Source organism: Athene noctua, chromosome 2, assembly GCF_965140245.1.
Source record: "Athene noctua chromosome 2, bAthNoc1.hap1.1, whole genome shotgun sequence".
NCBI lineage: Eukaryota > Metazoa > Chordata > Aves > Strigiformes > Strigidae > Athene > Athene noctua.
Window position 1 is genome coordinate 125,558,044 of NC_134038.1, and position 25,042 is coordinate 125,583,085.

Sequence of the window (25,042 nt, forward strand, 5' to 3'; positions counted from 1 at the left end):
ATATTAATCTGTCTGTGATCACTGGTTCAAATTTTGAGACTGCAAACCTTTTCAAAGATGAGTCATCCATTCTCTCTTTTGGAAAAAGCTGAAAGAAGTGATTCTAGCATGCCATTAATGAACCCTGTCAGTTAGACATTTACTACTTCTTTTTGGCTAAGGTTTTTTGAAGCAAACTGCTTAAAGAGCTCCTCCAGCCAAAAAACAATTAAATCTGAGGAGTGACTTCATTCTTCTCTCTCCCCCAGTTCCATCACTCACACAAAGCATAAATAGCATAATGTTTTCTTGCCATGATATACCAGGAAATGATGATGTTCTGAGGAAGAGGCAGGACTCAGCAATAGAATCGTTAATTGCACGCAGCAATTGTTCCATTCTTCCTTTGAGATGCCCAGCACAAGCAGAACACTACTAGCTCTTCGAGGGCCAAGTTTTTAGTCTATTTCTCAGTCCAAGTTCTTGTGCCAAATCCTTGGTTCCAACAAGACTCATAAACTGAGTGTACATTGTGTTAGCCATTCTGGGATTAGTTGGCTCCTTACAAAGGGAAGAGGTGGTGATGCACACACCCCAAAGCTGAGAAGGCTGAGTTTCTAAAATGATGAGACTGGTTTTACATGCCAGTTCTATGCCTTATTTTCGAGCATAAATATATTCTGTCCAGTTGGGATTGAGGAGGCAAGACGATCCGGACTTAAGCTGATAGTATGCATAAAATAGTGGGCTACAGGGAATGGACTGGAAAACTTATTATGTGTAGAGCAGTTGGTGCATATGGCTGGAGAAGGAAATGAGCAGACATCTGGAGGAATGGAGGCATCCACATTTTCTCAGGTGGAAAGGTGTCCTGCTTCCCATTACAAAGACAAATTCACTATCTGCCTGAAATTTTCCTTGAGAATCTAGTCTTGCATTTGGACAATGTTTGTGTGTGTTTGTTTGACATGGATTGGGCACTTCCTATAAACTCCATGACATGGAAGTTACCAAGCCTACCATGTAAGTCCGAAGCACACCAGGATGAAACAACAGGTCAGCTGTCGGGATCTTTCAATGACAGAGAAATTATTTACCCTCAATATGGTAATAATGCCACTATCCTAGAGTTGTGTTCTGAAAATAATCAACTTCTGTGGTATCAAGAGGAATCTTGAGATACATCCTGCAGATGAAAGACATAATACTATTGTACTACAACATACATGGTGGCTGGACTGGTAATCCCAATGGAAATTATGAACAGTGTAGGTTAGTTAATTACTTGAATTTAATTCTGTTAGTTTTTCAACAACTGTGTGCTATACCATAGGAACTAAGTCTATCTGACTTGGCACTGTAACTGCAATGAAGTCATCCTCAGGGACTTCATCTGACATGCAGGGTTCCCAACAGACAATTCCCACAATTTCCCATTGTATTTCACTTACTAATTATGTGAAACATGTTTGCTGGAGTCTTAAATCAGCCCAACTCCCTACAGCTGAATATTGACACTGCCAATGCATACTGGCATGTGTCTTGTGCAAGGAGATTTCTTCAGAAATAACTATTTTAGGCTTTCTTGAGACATTTAGGTTAGGCTTATTGGGGCTTCTTTCTCCAGACCGTCTCAGCAAAAATAACATTTTAAATTCATAGCCCTTTTTCTAAAAAAGGTTTGTTTCAACTGTAGAAAAACCCAGAGCTTTTTGTTCTTAGTTGAGGCAATACTTAACTGAGGGAAAGGACCCCAAAAGACCTAGCAGCCAAAAATGACACTTTTATATTTTAGCTGGGATTTTTTGCAGAATAACTTTCCAGTTTATCCTTAATTTCAGTTTATACTTACAAAATCTCACAACTTCTTCAAATCTGTGCTTTTCTACAGACTATTTTCCAAGAGACTTTCTAGTAGAAAATAGCTGTGTCCCAGACGCTAGGCTTTATATGCTTGACAGACATTTGTAGACACATCCAAAGTGAGAAAGAGAATATTTACTGTGCAATCACTTCCGTAATTACAGTTCATAATTGATTTAAAATAGCTTTAAATTAGCTTTAAAGTAACTCATTTGCAAAGTGCCAGCGATATAGCCAGGGTGGAAGACACCTCCGTGCTGACTAGGGACCAAGTGCTCAGCTTCTTGGGCAGGCTTTACAGTACTTACTGTCTGCACTTGTGGTTTATCTAATTCCAGGATAGTTCAGCAGGTCCACAGTTACAGCTCTACTATGGCTGCATTAGAGATTTTCTTTCTCTCTGAATGAAATCCCCTGCTACAGAAATCCTACCACCACAGCGACCAGCATAAGAGATCTCATTACCTGTGCTAACTACAGTCTTAGTCAGAGATTAAATTTATCACATGGGACTGAATGAAAAAACAAAGTTTGGGCAGGGGCTGAACTCCTTAAGAGACAAGGCTGTGTATACAAAAGCTTTAGGTGATATGAGATGGCCTTGTGTGCAATAAGACATGACCAGCACCAACACAGAGCTACAAGTCTTTCTCAGTTTGCACACTGTGCAAATCATATGGGGATACTGGAAGTGAAAGTTCCTGCCTGAAGCAAAAAGGTAAGAGGCATATCCAGGCTCACCATCTGCACTCTTTTTTCTCTCCTTTCTCTCCTCCCCCCTCCCCCTGAAAGAGCAGCAGGCACCATGCTGTTTCCTCCTGCCCCTGCAAGGGAGCTGGGATCTCCCACGCCATTACCTCATCCTGCCGGAGTGGCTTGAACTGATCCCTCCTTTAACAAGGCCTGGCTCCATTTAACAATGCTGTCACCCATTTCCTGTGACCCCTTCAAGGGTATGATTCAAAACACACTCGTTGCAGCAGCAATCTTTTGGCTGACTGCAGTGGGCCTTATAGAGCTCATGGACTGTTTTGTTCAGTCTAGCAAAGGTTTTGGGGTTTGTTTTTCTTTTTTGTTTGGCTACTAGCCTTTTTATTTGTCCTTTTTTTTTCTTTTTTTTTTGGTCAAGCGCTGGAATGTGTAAGTACAACAAGAAAGTCAATAACATTATGTAAACATATGCCTCTCATCCAGCCTGGGTGACCACTGCAAGCCAAACATAACAAACAGGACAGATTTATTTAGATTTAGATTTATTTAAACCAGAAAAGTAAAGATTTAATTAGAGAAGCAATGTAATTTTTTATTCCTTATTCCCTACAAAGTAGATGCATAGCTCCAGAACCTGAAAACAAGATCCCAAAATGGAGAGATTAATATATCTGAAAAGAGAAGGGTTAGAAATGTTTGTGTCTGATGACTCTTCCAAATAATTTCAGCTACATAAATTTCCCCTGTATAGAGTTCTTAGAAACGCATTGGGAGAGGCTAACAGACCTGGTTTGATGTGGGTTTCATTTCTAGTCTTGCAGATGCGTAGCATTATAAATGAAAATCGTAGGCTTCGTTAGCCATACTGGCACGGCCCATCAGACTTCCCAGAAATGCCACGTCTGTGGCTGACAACTACCTTTACCGAACATCACTTCAGCAGAAAGCAAGTCTGATAAATTCCCTCGTGAAATATTACATCCAGTACAGATTGATTTGATAAACTGCAAAAGGTCTTCAGTTTTATTAGTAACCTACTGGGACAATGGTTATGGAAACAATAATTTATGCTAGACACTCTCTGAATTTTTTCAGTTCAGTGGTTGCATTGCAAGGGTATGACACGCCTCACATTCTTTCGTAGCCACAGTGATTTTTGACCTAGAACATGAGCTTCCCTTCTAGACAGCTGAGACCTCTCTATACTCTTCTTGACCCTCACTTAGGTATTTAGTAGGTTGGACTGGACATTTGGACACGAGAGGCATTGTTTCTTGTTCAGCCGTCAACATTAATATTTGTCCATGTTGAACAGCCAGTGTATCAGCAGAGGGAGATTTTTCTTGCTTTCTCTCCACTTTCTGAATATAGAGGAAATGCTCACAAACACTTCACAGGTACAGGTCTACTAGCTTCCACTACCTAGCCTTATGTTGAGGGGTTACATTCAAAGGAAACTTCAAGCAATTTATACTGCTGTGGTATTGTGGCATCCATAAAACCCTGTGACATGCACTGCAGACTGGCAACCTCCTGCTCACAGCTGGGTGCAGGCAGAGACCTTGCTGGCATGTCAGTCTCTGCTCTGCTGCTGGTGGGAGGGCAGGGAGAAGAGCTACGTGTAACTGCAGAAGGCTTGAGAGGCTTGAGATGCCTGTAAAATGTTTTGTGCATGTTTGTTGTGTGCATTTGTTGCTGGTGTGAATTATAGAACACAACAGCGAAAATCTTTTGTTCTCACATTGAGGACGAGAGTACATGTTCCAGTCATAGTTTGTAATTTTACCTTTCAGTTGCCAAGTACAATGCAGAATCTTAAGGCAGTGTTTTTTGCATGTTTCTGTGATGTTGTTTGGCTGCATTGATAACTGTAACATTTTTAACAATTCTAAAGCATTTTAAGAAGAAAAAATATTGCAGTGGTTTTGTTTGCGTGTTCCTCTTAACCACATGTAGCTGTTTCACTGGATGTGTTTACTGGTTACCAGGGCAACAGTTTCAGATCTAGCATGATTACCTGTATCATACCACTCATCAGAGATCTGGGCAAACTTTGGAAACTTCTACATTGAGGAAATGCTGCTAGCTGCTAGGAGGCAGGAGCTTTCAAAAGCTGTCTCAATGAAAATGCTGATATCACATCCTTATGTCAACAGCTTTAAAAATGTCATTAAATGATCAGTTTGCTTAAAATGTATTTTACTATAAATATATTAGAGTCAAGAAAATAGCTGCTTTGTCAGTCCATTAGCATAGTTCTATAGATATGCTCATCTAGAATAAACTAACATCTTTTTAGAAAAGCCTGTCAATTGTTACTTGAAGTCAGCTGTATTGTTGAGGCATAACTGATACTTGAAACAGCCCATACCTGCGTCCTAAAAAATGTTAAGAATCCAGAGGTGGACATTGGACTCCAACTTTGTCATTAATCTCCTCTGTTAATCAAATTAAACATTCATTGAGATTTACAGGAATTCATTCTATATGCACAGAGAGGAGAAAGAAGGAGCTGTCCTCCAAATTTCAGTAAGGGAGAGAGACTTTCCAGTTGGGAAATTCTGCAGACATGTGGCTGCTTTAGGGTCACAAGACAAAGAGTGAGCAACTGTTTAGCCTGCCCCATGGCAGTGGCAGCATGTGTTAGCACGATTTTCTGAGTGAAGTATGAACAACCACTTTCACAGGGCTCATCCTCTCTCTGCAGTATTCAGCTTTTCTGCACAAAGAAGGATATGAGTGGCTACGGATGTTAGCCCTTCTCTGCCATTGGCCCAGTATGTGAAATAAGCAGGGTACCTTAAATGCTATTTATGTAAGGTCTTACCCAAAAGGTATGGGTATAATTATGCTGACTTTACATTTATAAAGAAAAGAGCACTAAAAATAACTGTTTCCAGATTCCTTGCTTAATTTTGGTCCTTTTCACAGCTGTCAATTAATAATGAGAACCAGGTTAGGGCAGACACAGACATCATTACAAAACTGACTACTGGCAGTTTAAAAATGAGCACTAGGGAAATTTTGGTGTTTCCCATTCTTTGCAAGAAAAAGCCAATAAAATCCCATCCTCATTTATGAATGTCTTTGTTGCCAGAGGGGAGGCATGTTGATCAGATTCTCCAGTTTACTACAATGGTGGAGGAGGTAGGTGGAGGATTTCCCCTGAGCAGGGAATGTTCTAGTGCCACCAGTACAGCAGAGACATCTCTGCTGCTTTCTCCATCAGACTCCACCTTTCCCATATGTGAATGAGAACAATACCTTGGAGTCAGGGAAAGGAGAGGGAAAAGCAGGGCTCAGCTATGTCTCCCTGTTACAAGGAAATATTGCTGCTCTGTAGCTTTAATTGCTCCAGGTACTGGGCAGCTCCAAATAAATGAACTGCTTCTGGCTGCCTATAGCTCCCACTCATCACATTATCTAGCATTGCTGAAATACTAGTTTAAGGAGCTTAAACTTATTCATCAGCTTTACTAACTTCCCTAGTCTAAAAGCTACCTTTTTGTTCACCTTCACCTTGCATCTGTATTTTGCAGGGGTCCTACTGACGTGTGTCTTCTTAGCTGATAACAGCCTTGCTCTTTGTAGCCATCTTCATTATCTTGAACCCTCTTCTTAGGAGCCCTCACTATCTTTGTCCCATGACTGTTTTCTTCAGCTGGCATATTCCTGGTTTTGTTATGCCATGTGATTTACTCACCTTTCTCAGTTCTTCATCAGCCATCCAAGCAGGCAACCTGCCTCACTGCTGGCTGCAATGTGTGCTACTCTCCTCTGGTACCTTGACCGCTGCATTTCCTTTCAGAAATTCTAGAAGTAGACTTGGACTTCGTGTTTTAGTCACCTGCTTACTTCTATGGCTGACAAATAAAGCAGCATCCCCAGGATCTGATGATGAAGATCCACAGGTGAATGACAGAACTGTGTCAAAAAATCTGGCAAGGACCAATATTCTTACTTTGAATTTTTGTTTCCAATTCCTCTGTTTTCCACAGCTGGTGTGTCCCATATTCTGGAGAAGCGCATTAAAAGGCAGCAGATTTCTCTCTTATTTGCCCTCCAGTTTAGCTAAAAATTCTTCCTCCACAGAAAGGCAAGAGGTAGGAGCTGCTATTATGACAGGCTGTTTGAGGCACTTCTAGAGAAAAATCAGTATTTCTCAAATCTACCTTATTTTTGACAAGTTTCCAAGAAGCTCCACAAAAATATGATTAACTCAAGAAATTATTAGAGAAACATGTTCAGGGTGGTTTGGTTACGTTTTTTTTAGTGTTTCATCTTCACTTTACAATGTAAATCTGCAAACTGAGGCATTGGTGAGTGTCTACTTGTATATGGTGGGTAACCCACATAATTGTGTACAAGATATTTACTCTGTTATATATATATATATATATATGTAGATGCATCTGTCTAGTATTTGTTTTAAAAACAAACTACTTTTCATGGGTGACCATGTCTTTGAGCTGCCTCTTTCTTTTCAATTTAGCAACGGCAATTTCATAGTGTTGGGGCAAAATAGAACGGTTTCATCAGTTATTTCCTTCCTTCCTGTTCCACCAGCGGTGCAGGCTTTGAAATGACTTCTCAAAAACATCACTGCAAGCAGAAATCACAGGACGCTTGGGCCCATAAAGCTGTCGAGGGCCATTCGTATCAGCTGCCCAGTGGGACAGCAGGCCAGCACGCACATGCCCACATGGGGATAAAACCCCTTTTGCCGCTCTGCGTCCCCCTTCTCTCCCTGTGCCCTGGCCAGGTACAAGCCACACAGATGAATTCAGCCTCCAGCCTGCCCCTCCCTGCTGCCCTGTCGCTAACAGCCAGGCTTGGCCTCCGCCTCCCTGGCAAGCACTGGACACTCTGGTGGCACAGGGCCTGAGGAAGGGCGATGGCGTTGGCGATTTCATTGCTGCTCTTGTGAGAAGCCCTCAGCTAGGAGGAGACGTAGCCCCCAAGGGCACTGATGGTGGGGAGAAAGGCCGTCTCCCGAGCCCCCACGCCCGGGAGGGTGCAGGTGGCAGAGCCAGCATCGGCCCCACGACCACCTCAGGGGGCAGCGGAACCGGTCATGCCAGCGGGTGGCTTCATCCTCCGGGCCTAAGCCCTCTTCGGGGTTTAACGAGCAATTTTCAACGCCGAATTAAGTCGGTGCTCGGCAGCTGGCGAGGGTGGCGTGGAGCTGTCAGCCCTGCGGGCAGGTGGGAACGAAAGAGCTGCGGAACGTGCGGGCGGCGCTTGGGGAGGCTGCCGGGAGGGCCGGGCCGGGCGCCGGCTGCCGGGGAATGGCGCCGCTGCGGGTGCTGGAGCTCTACAGTGGCATCGGGGGGATGCACCAGGCCCTGAAAGGTACAGGCAGGCGGCGGCCGCTAGCGCGTCCCCTCGGTGCTTGCTGCCGCCCGCCCCCTCGCCTGACTCCTTCCACACCCCACCCCGCCCCCCCCCCCCCGCAATCTCCGGGGTCGCCATCTTCTCGATGGGACCCCGAGTCGTGAGGGGAGGGTGTGGATAGCGCCATTTTCTCGATAGGGCGGGCTGAGGTGGTCATTCTCCTCCTGCAGCCCCTTCCCCAGCAGGGAATGTCGCCCCCCGCCCCAGCCTCTTCCCACTGTTTTGCACAAGCACGGCGTGGAAGGAAGCGGTGGGCTGGAAGGGCGTCCCCCCATCCCAAGCCCCGGCAGCACAACCTCCCGCTCTTCAGGGGCAGGGAGGTGACCTTATGGCGGTGGGGTGGGGCTGGTGTTAAAGGAGGCCGGGGCCGTCTCACGGGCCTGCTGTCAGGGACTGCGTGGGGGTGAGGTGTGAGGGGCACGGGCAGCTGAGTTTTGGCTGGCGGTGTGTTTGCGCTCGGCATCTGTGGCTGTAAACCGAGCAGTGCCTGGAATCATTCCTGGCCTGCTGGGTGGCACCGGGTACCCAGGAGCACACTGGGATGGAAATTATGGATCCATGGTCCTGCTTTGGCACAGGTAGCTGCTCCTGGGAAGGTTATGGTCTTGTCTTCATTAATACATGCTCTGTCTTCTACTGGCGAACTCCTGCTGCAGATGGGATCTGATCATGCAGAGGCACAGAAATGATGGTCAGATTAGCCAGGGCTATTTGACCAAATTAGCCATTGGTGTGGTTTTCATTGCACATAGTTAGATGAATAACTGATATGTGTTTCATATGTGAGACTTGTAACAGCATTTTCTAAATAGGAAAACAGGTACAGGGAGTTCATGCTAGACCATGTGCCCAGGTGAATTTTTGATCAGCTATGAGGAACCCTGAAGCTGAATTTGCTGTATTGTTAAGGCCTGTGTGACCTTCAAGCAAGTCCTGTAGACTCTGTGACTTGGCTTCCCTGAATAAAAAACAGAGCTAGGGCTGTTGATCTCCTTTGTAAAGTACCCTGGGCCTTGTTACTTTGAAGTACAGGCTTCAACAAAAATTTGTATAATTGAAGGGAATCACCATAATAATTTTAACTGCAATCCTTCAAATGCTTCAGCCTTCAATAAGCATTGGCAGCCCTTCTATTATACTCTATAACAGAGAGCATTCTCATAAAAACATGAGGTGAAAGGTGAAAACTTATTTTGTTAATTTTCCAGTGAGCTAAGTAATATTGAAAGGTTATGCTTACAGAGTAAAATCCATTTAGGATCATTCATTCACTTAAAATACACAGTTGGCAGTGCAGAGTTTTTTCTACCATCTAGAATGTATGTATATGTTTTATATTTATAAAATGTGTAAAAATACATGACATACTGAAATAGGTACCTACATTTTTATTGTAAATAATCCCAGCTACTTGTGGTAGGGATGCATTTTTCTTTTTTCCATAGACATCCTTAGATTATAAAGAACAAAATATATCTTTCTATTGAACTGCAGTTTTTGGAGTCCTTGTGGAATAAAGAGAGGGTGTTAGACATTGTATATTGTGTATATGGCTGTAATAGTAATATTCGCCTTTTCTAGTAGTCCGATTTCTGAAGTGATGGGGATCTATCTACATGTTGTAGACAATTTCCATATTTCCCCTGAAGGTGGACTGGTTCGTGAAACTCAGCCTATACCATGATTCTTCACTCAGCTATTGGTCATGTGTTGGTGTGTGTATGTATATAACGAATGCTTATTGAACATTATCTCTGTTCTTAATAATAAATGTCTTGTGAATGTTTGGTAATGTTTTGCAATAATTAATAAATTGTAATGCCAGATGTGATATCTTGTGGATGGCGACCTAAGAAAGCATCATTTACAACACAACAAAACACTTAAAAGGATGGGAATATTGGGAATACAGCCTTAGAAGATTAGCAGAATACTGTGAACTTGTGTCCAGTGGTTACTATGCCTATGAAGGCTTGAGAGCATGTATCACATTTCTGTCTTGTGTAGTTAGGAAAGTGAAGGGATTAACCAAACTCCTTGTACTATTTCCTGAAAGGATAAATTTCTTCGCAAGCTTACTGTTTTCTGAACTTGCTGAACAAATGCATTAGTGTCAGCGCATGTTGTAATTTGTGTTGTTCTGGGTTTACATTTGACTGAAGAAATTACAGTAAGTATGAAGGGTGACACACAGATTCTTTTGTGGTACCAGCCAAAGCAGATGAAGGCCTGGTGTATAAGAGGAGACTTTAAATTATTATTTGTGTAAATGACCCTAGATAGTTCTAAGTGTTTAATACCAATTGAAATTTGCAAACCTTGCAGATAAAATGCTATTTGCGTTAGAGTTGGTATAACTTTTTTTCAAATCTGGGTGCTTATTTTTTCTGAGAAGCATATGAGGAAGCCCAAAGGCATTGTTGCCTTGGAGAAAGTTCAAACCATAAAATTCTAGATGAAAATCCTGTTCTGAGTGTTGTTAAAACTAATAATCAGGCAGTTTGAATAAAAAGTGTTCTATGCGATTTGCACTGAATTAAGTATTTAATGATGGGTCGTTATATGAAACTGGTTTTGATTAATTAAATTACATTCAGGAATACTGATATAATCAGGCATTTTGATCTTTTCTGCTGTTTTTCTAAGTCTCTTAGACATCTGGATTCAGTTTTCTTACACGATTTATGAAGGAACAAAGTAAAGGGGGATTTAAGTGTCTGCTTTTATGTGGAAATCAAACAGAAAAAAATATTCCTGTAAGTACTTTTTGTATATAATAACAGGATTTCTTATATGTTTTAGGCCTAGCATACATGAAACCATGATATTTGAAATTGCCTCTGATGCAATTTTTTTGATATCATTTAGCAAATGGCAGACTGTTTGGCATCTTTCATTTAAATCAAATAAGGAAATATTAGAAGGTGTTTTTTTTTTTTCCATATAGATATGAAGCTTGAAAAAAAGGCCTTTCTTTTTGCCAGTGCTTTCATAAACCAGATACATGAGAGATGAAGATTATGTGTAATAGTTTAGTTTCTTGGTATGGTTTCTAGTGAATCTGTACAGCCAAGAAAAATAATAGAAACGTGTAGAAAAGAGAGCGAGCATGAAATACTTAAATATGGCAGCACCCCAGGAAAGCCACTTGCTCTACAAAAGGGATTCTGCATTTCTGGCAAGTTCTGGCTTAGCGTTGGTTCCTGGCCGCATTATGTAGCCAGCTTTGTAGCAAGTTATGTTTAGCAGAGCTGGTCCAACTTTATTCTTTTCTTTGAAATTGCCAGTGTTTTCAATTGGCAAATTGGTGTTTTCCAGGAACTGCTTTCTCTACCTTGGTGCCTTTTTGGATGTGATCTTCCATAAACTAACTTTTAGAATAGCATTTACTTGAGCTTGCAGGATGAGGATGTTTATTGTTTTGGCAGCTGTCATGAAAGTGGAATGCATTTGGCACCAAGTAGTATGGAGTTGGTTTTGAGATTGCCCTCGCCTACAGTAAGAAATAATTGAATTTTACTAAATTCATGGAAGTTTATATTCTGTTTCTCTATTAACAGTACATAGAAGGTATTAGTGCATAGTTACATAGCTGAATCAGGTTCTTTTTGACAGTGAAAAAAAGGATGTTCCTGAATTTAGATTTCAGTCCAAACCTTAAAAAGAAAAACCTTGGAGTTTGTCTAGCTCTCTGTTGCTATTCCAGCTGAAGATAATTCAGCATATGCAGCATTTCTAGGTTTAGATTTTGAATGCTTTATAATAGTATTTTAAGTTTAACAGCAAAGACACACAAAAAAAGATATAATTTAGAAAGTTTAGCTTGATTAAGGTCAGAAGTTAGTGAGTCTGTTCAAATTCACACTGTTGAAAGACTGGGGCAGCTAAGAGATGGGAGTGAATTTTTTTCTTCTTGCCACCCTGTGCTTCAAGCTTAGATCGTATATGTCTAAAGCTATACTTTATATATTGTATTCTTAATATATAAAGTGTAGAGTTTCTGCAGTGAAAAATAGTGATTTATTTTTAGAAAATCTGTGGCTACAAATTCATTTCCTTAGCAACTTTACATCAGACAAACAGCCTGCTCTTCCTCATTCCCGACCAAAACAAACTTAAACTGGTTTATTAATATAGGCAGTTTTCCCATGAAAAATGGGTTCCAGGTCTCTGCCACAAGTGTTTGTAGTCTGCCGGGTCACTGAAAAAAGTCTCTGTGTGTAAGATGTGAAAGGACATCTTTTAAAAAGTACCATAAATTTGCAGTGATAAAGTTGGTGATGTTTTTCCACTGCTATTGTTATATTTCAATTTTACTGAGTAAGAATTTAAGCCTCTTGTACTCTATCATCTCTGTTTATTCATTTTTCTTGATTATATCTGTGAACTGCACAGCATAATAAACTGGTGTGCGTAATTACACTGAGCGTAGCTATCTCAGGAGGATAAAAGGAGACAAAACAGGCAAGCAGCTTTAGGTTTCAGCACAATGTGAAATAAAAATATTGCTGGTTTGAGCAAGTTTTTACACCTAAACTCATTTTGATATAATGCTTCTCTAAAATATAGCCCTTCATAGCACAGGATGGTGCAGTTGTGCTATAATGTAAATTTGCATAGATTATATGGCTGAACATGAACAAATCCCGTACAAATAGAGCAGTGAAAAAAGTTGCCAAGTATCCTGCAGGAAACAAGCCTCAAATTTACTGTCTTGTTGATTAGGCAGTTAAGCCTAATCATTTCAGCCAAGAGCTGACAACTAAAAGAAATCCTTGCTCTCTGTTTTAGAAGGAAATGGGACTGACAAAACATGTGACTAATCTTCCCTTTTCCATCTGTTTCCATATACATGTTAGAATAGATAATTGTTCTGGCTCTGATTTTCCAATACGCTGAGATCCACCAGGCTCTGCCCTTGGTGTAACGCCGTGTATTTCATGTGCTCTGCTGACGCTGGTGATTCTATTACAAAGTACAGTGGTGAATATAAACAGATCTATGTTCATTTTAAGTCTACTAGAAACACATGACAAAGGAATCGATTCTAGAGAAGAAAAGGACAGATATTGTAATATCAGACATTTTATTTTATTTTTGGCATTTGAAGATGACACCCTTTGGGTTTGCTTTTTCCAAATCAGGAGCTAATGCACGTTTCCTGTCTTCATTTCAAATGCTGCGCCTTTCAATCATTACAGCAGTGTCTCTTTCACTCGAGTGACGACTACATAGCTGAAATGGCTCATAAGCACTGTGTATACAACAAAATAGGAATTGAGACCCAAAGTTTGGTTGCTGCCTCTTTAGGCAATTTAAGTAACAGTTAAAGAGTTCCTGCTGTGTGGACCCTAGAGGTTTCAAGACTCAAGTGCAAAATCAGTACTTTCCTAATAGGATGATACAATTTTGAGTTCACCTGCTTTCAGCAGAGTGTATTACAAGCAGAGTGTATTTCAGCAGAGAGTATTACAATGTAGTCTGTCTAAAAATAAGCCCTAATACCCCTCAGTAACTTCCTCATCATGTCTGTGGCTTCCTTTTGAGCTACAGTGTCTCGTAGAAGTACAAAGTCTCAGTTCAAAAACTGTGGTGTTGAGGAATATTGCAAATCAAGTATTCAAGCAGCTTCTTAGTTTCACTTAGAAAATGTGTATTTTTTCTTTAGTCTGCATAAAATCAAATAGTTTTCTGCATAGTTGTAATTCTTTTAAATGGCTGTGTTTTGAAAACTGGACATAGTTGTTTGGGGGAAAAAAAAAAGTCTCCAGAGCTGTGTATGTTTCTCTATTGAAGTTCTGCTGTATATTTTGAAGAGTTGATTTAACATTTCACTAAGTCAGCAATTCAGTGGCATTTTCATATTCCTGAATTTCTTTTGTGCCTTTTGTCAGTGCGAATAGTTAAACAGAGTCTTGATTCTGTTTTTTTTAAGATTCTGCTTTCTTTTTTATGATACATTCCTAGAGTCATTTCAGCTAATAAATATAAATGCTATAGCAAAACAGAATATCACAGTTCAACATTGAAATTATGTAAATTTCAGGAGAAGTTCTTTAAAAATATTTCATTTTTGCAGTGTTTAAAATTTACACAAGCTCTTCTTTAAGTCGGATGTGTGAGATCTGCTTGTTTGCTTAAGCTCCTTCATTGCATTTCCAGGGTATTTCCACACAAATACGCTTAATCAGCTTTTACAGGGAGTGTGTTGTCTAACAGGAGCTCCCAAGTGAGCCACAGCTTTGAGTGGAAAGGAGAAGCTTTGAAAAAATTATCAGGTCTTTGAATTGGGAAGAGAGGATGTTGGGTGGAATAGTTCAGGGAAAGTACTTGTGCCTTTTCCATGTGGGTAAACACCTCTGGTTTACACTGAGCATTGCATTGCGTTGTAAGGGGCTTCAATGAATGACTATTAGCTATGTGCTCTCTTTCAGTATTTCCAGGCATTTGGGTCTGTGTAGTCCCTTGATGCAAATCCCCAGTTCTTTTTTTTTTTCTGTATATATGCAGGGAGAGATTGGATTGATGTTAGTAAAAGGGTGAGTGTCTGTATCATGAGTTGTGAGAGAAAGCACACTGCCTGCCTTTCCAATTGTCATTTTTAATTGTTGTTAATTTAGATAATAATTTGAGGTTCTTGATTTTTTTTTCCCCCTCTTCTGGAGTGCCTGGAACATGCAGTAAGGATCAGCTTGTTGGGGTATTTTAAGAACTGAAAGAATAAATGAGAAAGTCTCTTAAACAACACTTGAAGTTTGTTTCCATTACTTAGGTGTTACAGCTTTGTTTTAGGAAGATGAAAGTGTTGGTTCTTGAATATGCTTGTAAATTGAGTCAGTCAGCCTGCTAAGGTGATGTTCTTTTCACGCTAGATGTCAGTGTTAACGTACCTGTTCTGTAATCTCAGGTGTAGTCATTCTGTTGGCATGGTGCATGCATCTCTATTTAATACTTCCGTTACAATTTACAGTCAAAATGTCAAGACAGTAACTATGAATAATGATTTATATGTTGATCCTTAATGGGCAGCTGTCTGTAAATCTTTTTCTTGTGAAACTCCTTTTTGCCCTCTGTTGCGCTAAGTAAACCCAGGAGAACTGGGCTGGTCTTTGTTATAATGCCTGCTGCAATCTTTCCAGTACCCAGATTTCTCTTTCATCTTAATTTTGAATAAGGTGGCCTTGAAAACCTGAAAGATAGTAGATGGATGATAACTGCATTACTCAAAACTAAATCCACTGGGGACATCATAGTTGTATTTTTATCCTCTCAAACTGTAAATAATTAGCTGGCTAGCTGGAACTCATAAGATGTCTCATAAGGTCATTTGTTAATATGTTACTTGAGCATTGTGAGACTACTCAAAGGCATGTGGCTATTTGCCTTGTTTCTTTTTTGCTCACAAAAAATGTTTTAAAATCGCCTGTGTTTCATCTGGGGCTTTGTAATGGTACCATGATGTAAATTTCTCAGTGGTTGAAACTGGTCTCGTCTATCAGGAAATATGGTCACTGTTCTCTGCATGTGGCTATAACGGTGACCACAGCCTATCTTTCTGGATTAAAAAGCCTCAGTGAAGGTATTGTGCTTAGTAATAATAAATAGTGTGACATGATGAGCAGTGAATTAAACACTGTTCTTTTTATGTCTTTGGCTTCTGTAGAACCTATTATTCTGTTACTCTATAAATTAACCATTGCCTATTTACATTCTTTTTAGTGTATTTTTCCTTCAGGATTTTAGCTCTTAGAGATGTTACTGAAAAGAAGAGAGCATGCTGTGACAAATCTACTAAGTGTCCAGAAGAACTTCCTTTGATATCAAAAGAGGAGCTGCCAAATGTTGTCCTTCAAAGTGTTTGGTATTTTGCAGACCTTGAACTCAAAGGAAGCAGCAGTTGTGTTCAAGGCCCAAGGTTTTATTGGCATATAAGCACAAATGTTTTTTGGGCAACTTCTTAAAGTTTTATTGCAAGAGTAGATGTACCTCAAACATATTTATTGGTGCCGTTTTTTTCACCATGAGGAGTAGTATATTTCTAAGATACCACATTTAGTTTCCATAAGTTGTCAGTGGCTGGAGAGGCTCAGGCAGTGGCAGGGGGGCTTGGCAAGTTCGCTCATGCTGCGTTCCATTAGATAAGGAAGGAACTTGGTGGCCCCAGAGACCAGCTGGGTGAAGGTGGGAATGTTGTAGAGATGCACCCTGTTTGGAGTTTATGTGTGACTGTATCTACAAATTAAGTATGCAGTTAAGTTCCATTTTTGGATATATAAGGAAGGGAAGTATTTACCATACAATTAGAAACATGGTACATTTTTCATACTAAGTTTTAAAGGCAGCACAGCAGAGTTTGATTATGTGATTTCCCTTTTGATTTTGAGCATAGCTGTAGCGCAAGTGAACAAACACAATTTTCCAAGAGAAGCTACAGTTTTCAAATTCTTTTTTTAATTTTAGAAAGCTGCACATCTGCAGAAGTTGTTGCTGCTGTTGATGTGAACACTCTTGCCAATGAAGTCTATAAGCACAACTTTCCCAGCACGCCGTTATGGGCAAAAACAATTGAGGTGAGTAATGAATGTCTTTTTTACTCTAGTCAGTCTGGTATTTGCAGAAATAAGTTGTCTTCACTATCTTTATTAGTAAAGGGAGAAACAAAAAGATTTAATTTATGTTGTTATGAATAGAACAGTTTTACAATAGCTTTGATTTCTTGTGCTATAGTTGCTTGTTGAAGTTAGAGGCATACTCACTGCAGTCTCTTCCTGAAAGTCTTGACTGCTGCATCAAGAAATGTTACATGAATGTCGAGAGGAATGCTTACCATCAATAAAAGAATGACAAAAATAATATTTTTTGATTAAAAAAAATATTTTTTATGTATTTTGAAAGAATTTAATTAAATTACTTAAAGGCATACCTCCTTTTGTAGTTATAGTTGAGCTTGGTAAAACACAAGAAAATATACTGGATGGGTCAGTTTTGTGGTTTTTTGTGGGCTCAATAGATCAAATGTTTTAGGAATTCTGTCCAGATTATATGGAGAAGAACTAGGTAAAATTAGATTCTTTTTTAATAACTGAGGGGCAAACTAGGCATGTGATTTTGCCTGGATTTAGTTAGAAATTACTATATACTTACTAATCTTCTTTTACAGTTTTACAACATGACAGTAATACTTAATTTGTTTTAAGACACCATCTTAAGTAAGACTTAAATAGGTGGCTAAAGGTTAAATGCTTATTCAGCACTTGATAATAACAGGCTAAGTGACAGTTTACAGTGTTCTGTGGGAAAAGAACAAGAATGCTTGCCTGTGTCTCCTTATAGTAGATAAGAGCAGATTACAGTCAGTAAGATCTTCTTCAAATTTATTGGAAAAAATAGCAGCTTTTGTCTGGTTTCTGTGGGCAGTTATGTTATGTTTGTTATATAGATATTCTCCAAAATATATAAGGCAGTGATTTCTTTGTCCAGCTCATAGTTACTTGATCATTATCCTTCTTCTTTCTTCTTGACTCCTTAATATGTTGTCCTTCTAGTGTTTTTTAAAATTTAGTCTAGAGGAACTTGTAACTGTGTAATTAATTCGTGCCACAGACCTAATTCTTTCTTCTCTGAACAGAAATATTTTCTCAAAGTGAAGCTTTCAGCCATATAAAATCTTTGACAGATTTCTGCTGGACAAAAACTAGAATTTTAAAAACTAAACTTTACAGGGTGCATTGGTAGTGAGCTCCTAAGAGTTGAAACCCACAGTTTGGACCTGTAAAAATTTTCATGTGAACACTTGAACTACTCTTCTGTGCACATACTTTGTCTTTTGAGAAGATCTAATGATTTTGTCACCTGTTTTGTATATACTAATAATGGTTTTAATGTATGAAGACTTAATATCTGAATAACAATACTTTATTTGGAAGAGGAATGGGGAGAAATAGCTAGTCAGCATTTTCATGTGATCTACTGAAAGAACCACTACACACCTCTTCTGAAAGAATCAGTAGATAAAAACTTCATTGTTATGTATAGATGCTAACATCATTAGTGGTTTTGATTCATATTCAAAGCAAATAATGCATATTTGCATTGTATGGTTTGACAAGATAGAAAAGATGGAAATTACTAGGTTAAAGGAGAGATTAGATCCATTTTTACTAGAAGCAGCATATAGTGGAAGTAAGAGAGGTAATTTGATCTGAAAGATGACTTGAGAGTTTCATACAGTTTACAACACTCAACATTCTTTTATTTTTTTTCCTTATTCAGGGCATAACACTGAAAGAATTTGACAGATTATCTTTTGATATGATTTTGATGAGTCCTCCCTGTCAGCCATTTACAAGGTAGATATAGCACTCTTTGGAGAAAAGTTCAGTTATTACAATATGTGCTGATAAAGGAGAAATGTTTTCAAGAGTGACACTATGTGTGGTTCATCTGTGTATCTTTTTTTTCCTGAGCAAAGACATAGTAGCTCTGTTCACTGTGATGTTTACTGAAGCAAAAGAAATGCAGCAATTAGAATCTTAATTATTGATTGCATTTCTTGTAATATATATATTTTAATTTAGTTTAAATTAGGTAAGATTCTTACAGCACCTATTTTACATACTATATTGTCCTCTAACAGTGAAATTCACAGATTTTGCTGTTTAGGACTATTTCCTTTCCCTTTAGTTATCAATATAATCTTTTCCTGAGGCAACTCCAGAAGGAGGATTGGAATGTCTCACTTCTGTCTGAGACTAAGAGTGTAATCTGGTTTTATTTGCACTTTGAAAAATGCATGTGCAGACTAATAATTTATTTTGAGGAGTATTTCTTTTTTATCTAAAACTGGGAGGATAATGGCTTTGAAATTATTTTGTGGATGATATAGAGGAATGTTTTGCCCATTAAGTACTGAATTTACTGAGATGTTATTTGTCAGATTAGTTTCAAATTCATATCATTTGACAGCAGCGACCAGTGGAGGTAAGAGGCTGGTAACTGTACTAATGTAAAGTAGTAACTTCATGAAAAAGTCTGTTAATGATGGAACTGCTTGTGTAAGAATGTATATCTCATTGAATGCCCTAAGATTAAAAAGAAATCCTGCTGAAGTCATGATGATCTATACAAATGTATTTGTGTAAACGTATGATGTATATAGGAATCATTCATTCAAACTATTATTATTTTTATAATACAGTAAAAAGAAAAATCTTTGTGTGACAAATTAATTTAGAAACATGCTAAAGTGCTTCTACCAAGGCTTTATTCTTTTTTAAGAGATAATACAAGTTAGAGTAACACAGGCCTGGAATCATTATATTATATCATTTTTATAACCTACATGAGCTGTCCAGTTTATTGTTAGAAAATTGGTTGCAGAGTTATTCATGTGGGGCTCAATCCTGTGAAGAGGTGAGCACTGAGGCTTTAATTCATAGAAATAATATATTCAATGTAAAATATTGGGGTATTCCCAGGAACCCAGTGGGGGTGTTTTGTTCTTTGAGAGCCAAGTATGTTCAAGGGTTTGCTGGACAAGACCGGAATGCTAAACAGTTTGCAGACTGGGGAATGGATTTTGTTCCTGAATGCTTCAATTTTAACCTTGCTGTGAGCTGATGGATTCCAGGGTTAGACATTCATTCCTTAGAGCATTTCTTAGGACACTGCTTTTGTAAGCAGGTCCTCATGTCTGTACATGGTGCTTTTGCAGAATCCCCTTTTGAAACTCAAAGCAAAAAGTGTCAGCATTCTTAGAAAGATTTAAGTCAAATGTCAGTCTGTTCTGGATAATACACAGGTGTTTCTTCATTTTTTCTTAGAACTGGCCTGCAAGGTGATGTATCCGATCCACGGACAAAGAGCTTTCTCTATATCCTTGATATTCTCCCAAGGTATAAATGAACTTCTACCTTCTTAAGCCTTTGTTGTAACTAAGTACATCTTTTATATTTCAGCAAGACAAATAATCTATAATATTTTATAGGGATACTACTAGTATTGTGTTGTATTACTTATTTGTTTTCACATGATCATATGTAACTTGTATTTTACTAATGCCATTACCATCTCATAGTTACTGTGTATTAATTGTCTGGTTTTCTTTTTATTGTGTGTCTGTTTAAACTGTATCATAAATGAAAAACAATTTGAGTTACTTATTTTCAGTTCAACATCGATCTTGCACTGACTTTATGTAGAAACAGAAGTAGGTAATGTAATAGTTCGCTAATAGGCATTATGGAAACATGAAAATTGTTTGAAATACCAGGTTAAAAAAGCTTTAATTCAACATTTAGTCACCTTTTGAGTAGGTAATATTTGAAAGTTTGTTTAAAAATGTTATTGACTGCACAATACATTATGTCTTCCGACCCCTTTCATTCTTTCTTAAAGTGTCTATTCTGCCTTGTGGTGCTGGGGCACCAAAATATCTTGGGGGAAGATTGCGTATTTTTGGTTTGTAATACAGTCTCTTGGTTTGAGAAGTAATATTAAAGAATTCAAATAGCAGTGCATTGTCTGAACAGTGCTCTTTTCTTTGTATTGATCTGTCATTTTTGCCTGGTCAGACCCCAGTTTCTAATAAAATAGCCATAATTATTTATATTATTTACGCCTTAAATTTTGAAACAGTAAATCCAAACAAAGTGGGTTTTGCTGACTTAAACTGTTCTTCTTGAGAGTGTTAAAAATTAGCTCCAAGCAAGGCTTGTAGTCTTTTTTGGGAAGAAGATGCACAGCACTGTAAGAACCTTCCCTGGGGAAGTGGAACAAGCAGTTGCTCAGGGATGTTATCCAGTTGAAATCTCTGCTTCTGGATTGAGATGTCCATTGGGCACCAATTGGCATGAGCCTGAGCATTTGTGTCAGTTACAGTCCACCAGACGCCATTCCTGGCAGCCCCGCTTCTGCTGGAGACCAGAACAGCTGCTCTCTGTATATTCCTTCATTGGTTAATCTTGTCAGAATTGGAGGAGGACGAAGGGAGGTTTGGCTGGCCGTTTTTTTGTTTGTTTGTTTGTTTGTTTGTTTTTTAAATAACGCTTTCAGCACAGAAGGAGACTAGTACCAACAGCAACCTTTCTTTCAAACTGCTGTTAACACTGGGAGAAAAGGGTGTTCATCCTTCTTCCCGAAACAACTTTTTTTCAACCAGCAACATTAAATGCGACTACCTCTTCTTTGCCCTTGTCATCAGCAGTTAGAGAACACAGACACAGAAGGGCTGAGTGGCTTGGCTGGGGCCACCTAAGAAATCTGCGGCAGACAACACACAACATAATACAGATTCTTTAGCTTAGTAAGTTAGACAGTAGGTCAGTAGGTAAAAACAAAGATCATTAATATATCCCTGCTTCTATCAGAGACACAAAAATAGGGAGTCAACGTGGGTTTTTAAAAGTTGCAAAGGATGTCTTTTCTGGAACAAGGAATGTTACTCAGTCCTCCAGACTGACCTTTCAAAACGGTAAGTTAAAAAGAGCAGATAGTGTGTAAATTAATAATTTATAGGAATAATAGTCCCTTCCTTATCCTTAAGGGAATCCTGACCTCAGTATTTCTTTCCGTTAAACTGAGACACAGTTAAGAGGCTGGCTGCTTTTGCGACACTGTTGTGCATTAATATGGAAACGTTGCTATATGGTTGCTAGGGCAGAAGGTTTTCCTTCTCAAAACCAAAGCTTTAGACACTGCAGAGCATATGTTTTTCGTCATGACGATGCAAAGATGCTGGGCTTGGTTGTGGTGCTTTATCTCAGCACCCCATGAGACCTTGCTGGTGTCCCTTATCTCCCTTGGGCAGGTTGTTTCCTGAGGCAGTACTTAGTATAAGCAGCCTGTAATATGTTCAGGATGGTGGCTTCTGCAGAGTTTTTCAGTTCCAATAGATTTATGTTTTACTGAGATAGTGTTTGTGTATATTTTGGATATGACGTGTTTGCCAGACATTCAGAATGGAGTATTTCAGCCCAAAAAAGGGTAATTCTTAATATAGGAGTTACCATTTTGCATTCTAAATTGGTATATGGCATGTGTTCAATTTATGGAAACTATAAAATAATTTCTTGTCTTTTGGCTGTTCCTACCTTATGTTCAGCCTTTTATAATGAAATGTTGGTGAAATGAGGCTCAAAGATAGCCTGGAAAAACAAATATTAGAGACATAGAAAGGACAATTTCAGAATCTGGAAAGACCTAGGAAATCCTTGGAGCTCTTAGCCAGCATTCTGACCCAGGTGGTCCGGATACTGTCTGTTTATCATGTCCAAGCCATAACCCAGGGAAATCTAATGCTAACAGACACATTTGTAATGTTAATACCTGCCAGTTACTTAACATGTGCTCTTTTTATAATGATTACTTGTCTTGTGGTCTGTTGATCCTGTATGAGCTCTTGCATTTCAGGCTATGCTCTGGATTAATTACTTATTTTTAAAGTTTCATAGTAGGTGGTGATGATGAGTGTGGGTAAACATACCAACAATTATATTCTCCGTTCCTCTGCAGGGAATTTGGCTGCTGCTGCTTTATTCAGTTTACTTTTATTTTTTCACTATTATTTTTAGTGTTTTTAAATTTTATGTAGCATCTTGTATGCTTTCCAATTTCTTGTGAAATGCTTTAGTTGTTTAATTCTTCATGTGAATGTCTTCAGTTGATAGTTAAGAACGTGCTAAAACAAATTCTGCTGTAATTTGTTCCAGTGGAAGTCCAAAGACACTTACTGACTTAAATAAGCATGGAGTTACTGTCTGGTGGCATTAGTATCCTGTTTCTATATGTTGTTTTGAGAACCCAGTGTGTGACAGACATACTGTGTCTACATTAGCTTACTCGCGAATTAATCAGTGCAAGGGAATGTTCCCAGAGACTTGAATCTGAATCATTGATGCTTCTAAATTGTTAGAATGGTCCCTGGCAGTTTGGGCATGTTCCTTCTCCAGAGATTTAATATGCTGGTTTTGGAATGAGCCTTTTTCCAGACCTCTGCACTGATCTTGCTAAACCTCAGGCGCCTCCTTCCCCTCCATCCCATCAAAATGAAAAAATAAAGTATAAAAAATTGAGAGTATCTGCAGTTTGATCTCTAAACATGTATTTCTTAAAGCAATTAAATGAATACTGGTTCTGATGTGTTATCACTGAAGTTGATATAACATTTTGACATTGTTTTTAGGTTTAAGCACTTTAAAACAAAAGTTCTCTGTTCCATGGCTAAATAGTGACCTTTTTTTCCCCCAACAATTATCTTTCCTATTACAAACTCAATCTGTTGAATAATAATATTATGCTTTAGGAAATGAACATTGGTAAGCATTTTCAGAAGTACGTGCATGGGATACAGGAGGGTACAGCAGACCAACTGAATATAAGTGGGTTTTGTTTGATTTCATAATTACCAGCAGTCCATGTATTTAATTGAGTTGGAAATAATTCGATCTAGGCAACCTTGAAAATTGAGGTACTTGTTTTTTCAAGGATATTAAACTTTAACAGCTACCATGATATGGAAATACTTTGATCTTTCTCGTAGCTAAAAAAAAATCTGGGTGAATATAATGTGTTTTACATCTTGTTACTGTAATTTGTTGATCTTTTTTTTTTCCCCCTTGTAGACTCCAGAAGCTTCCAAAATACCTACTTTTAGAAAATGTTAAAGGATTTGAATCCTCTTCTGCAAGGTAAAGTCTAATTTATGCAAATTTTAGTTTTTTATAAAGAAAATTTTCTTTAGAAGGGGGAAGGCAGGATTTTTATTTCCTAGAATTCAAGTTAACAAAGTAGTGAGATAGGAGAGCTAGCAGCTGTGGATTAAAAATATTATTTTAATTTAGGAATGAAAATCTTAGGTTGTAAAAAGAACTTTCTAATTAGCTATTTATTTCTCTAAGCCGATAAAATATGTTATAACAAGTTGACTGCATTAATTTTATTTGATGATCCAGTGTCCTTTAGAAAGGGTCATTATGGATTTTTTCAAAGAGCGATAATAATAGGTATAGCATTTGGAGGTTTTGGAGTTTTAGCCATGACAGGAGTTCATAGTATCTTGTGTTAAGATCACAGTACAGTACAGAGGCTTTCTTCAGTCCCTTTGTTGATGGCAGATTATCACTGATTCAAGGTTGCCATCAAATGGTCCAGAGATACAGGATGAAGACTGTATATAGTCTTTGTCTGAAATGTGGAAGAGGAAAGTTGTCAATGTTACCTAATGACAGCAGGAGCATTCTCCTCTCTTGTGGGCAAAGCAGGCAACAGGGAGTTGTGATCTTCTTTCTCATTCCTTGCCAGAATTCCTTCCTTAAAGCACCAAGAGGGCAGCCAGTCTGCATATCATGTTCCTTAATGAACATGGCAGGCAGCTGGGAAACACGTTCAGCGCTCTGTGTAACCAGTGTGCAGCAGTCCTCTGTGAATACTTCAACATTTTGTTGGAGGTGCAGGCTGCTGCTGTAGACCCTGTGATTCCCTAGGCTATTGCTCACTGGCTAGTGTTTGGAACAAGCTGGAACAAGTTGTAGTTCAGAAAACACCCCAGTCAGAACGCTTGCTTTCTCTTATAACACTTGGGGTGCAGTGTCACATACAGTGCCAGGTACAGGTCACAGCTCCTGCTTTTTGTATAGTTCTAGCCTGGTGCAGTCTGCATGGAATAGAAAAGACAAGTCTTTTTAAGATTTCCATTGTAGTGATTTTCCATGGTTTATAAAGTACAGTCTTACCTCACTGTTATTATCAAAGCCACCAATTTTTGTCATCCCTTGAGTTAGCCCTTTTGTTAGGTTTCGCTGATGCCATGTATGTGACCAGAGGGAAACTAGTGAGCTATTTGTAGGGGTTGTAATCTCCTGGTTTATAATTCACAATAAAGAGAATGTATTGCCCTCTGTTTATCTTTCTTGTTGACACACTGTAAGTACTCTTCTAGAGATGGCATATTTTTTGAAGGGGTGTTTGTACCGAAGTAGGTGTGAGACATCTGTGAATGTGTAGCAGTAATTTTTGACTACAGTAACAATAAATTTTGTATGTTGTTTCCTCAAGTTCAGAAATGGATGACTTCATATCTGTAATTCTCTGTCCAGTT

General features: G+C 38.8%; 1 protein-coding gene across 8 annotated transcripts in view; it reads left to right on the plus strand.

The window, feature by feature from the left end:
• The window catches only part of TRDMT1 (tRNA aspartic acid methyltransferase 1), a 45,629-nt gene that overhangs the window by 5,144 nt on the left and 15,443 nt on the right, over positions 1-25,042 (plus strand). For 3 of the 8 annotated variants that reach the window (XR_012633213.1, XR_012633208.1, XM_074900199.1), the window contains exons 1-5: positions 7,816-7,905; positions 16,408-16,517; positions 18,220-18,296; positions 19,770-19,841; positions 23,568-23,633. Coding sequence is in view for 2 of the 8 variants with exons in the window: in XM_074900199.1 (XP_074756300.1) it covers positions 7,842-7,905; positions 16,408-16,517; positions 18,220-18,296; positions 19,770-19,841; positions 23,568-23,633 (389 nt within the window). In the remaining 6 variants the exon portion in view is untranslated. Of the gene's footprint in view, positions 1-7,460; positions 7,758-7,809; positions 7,906-16,407; positions 16,518-18,219; positions 18,297-19,769; positions 19,842-23,567; positions 23,634-25,042 lie in introns of those variants that run through there. The other 5 variants (XR_012633212.1, XR_012633211.1, XR_012633210.1 and 2 more) reach the window with 4 other exon arrangements.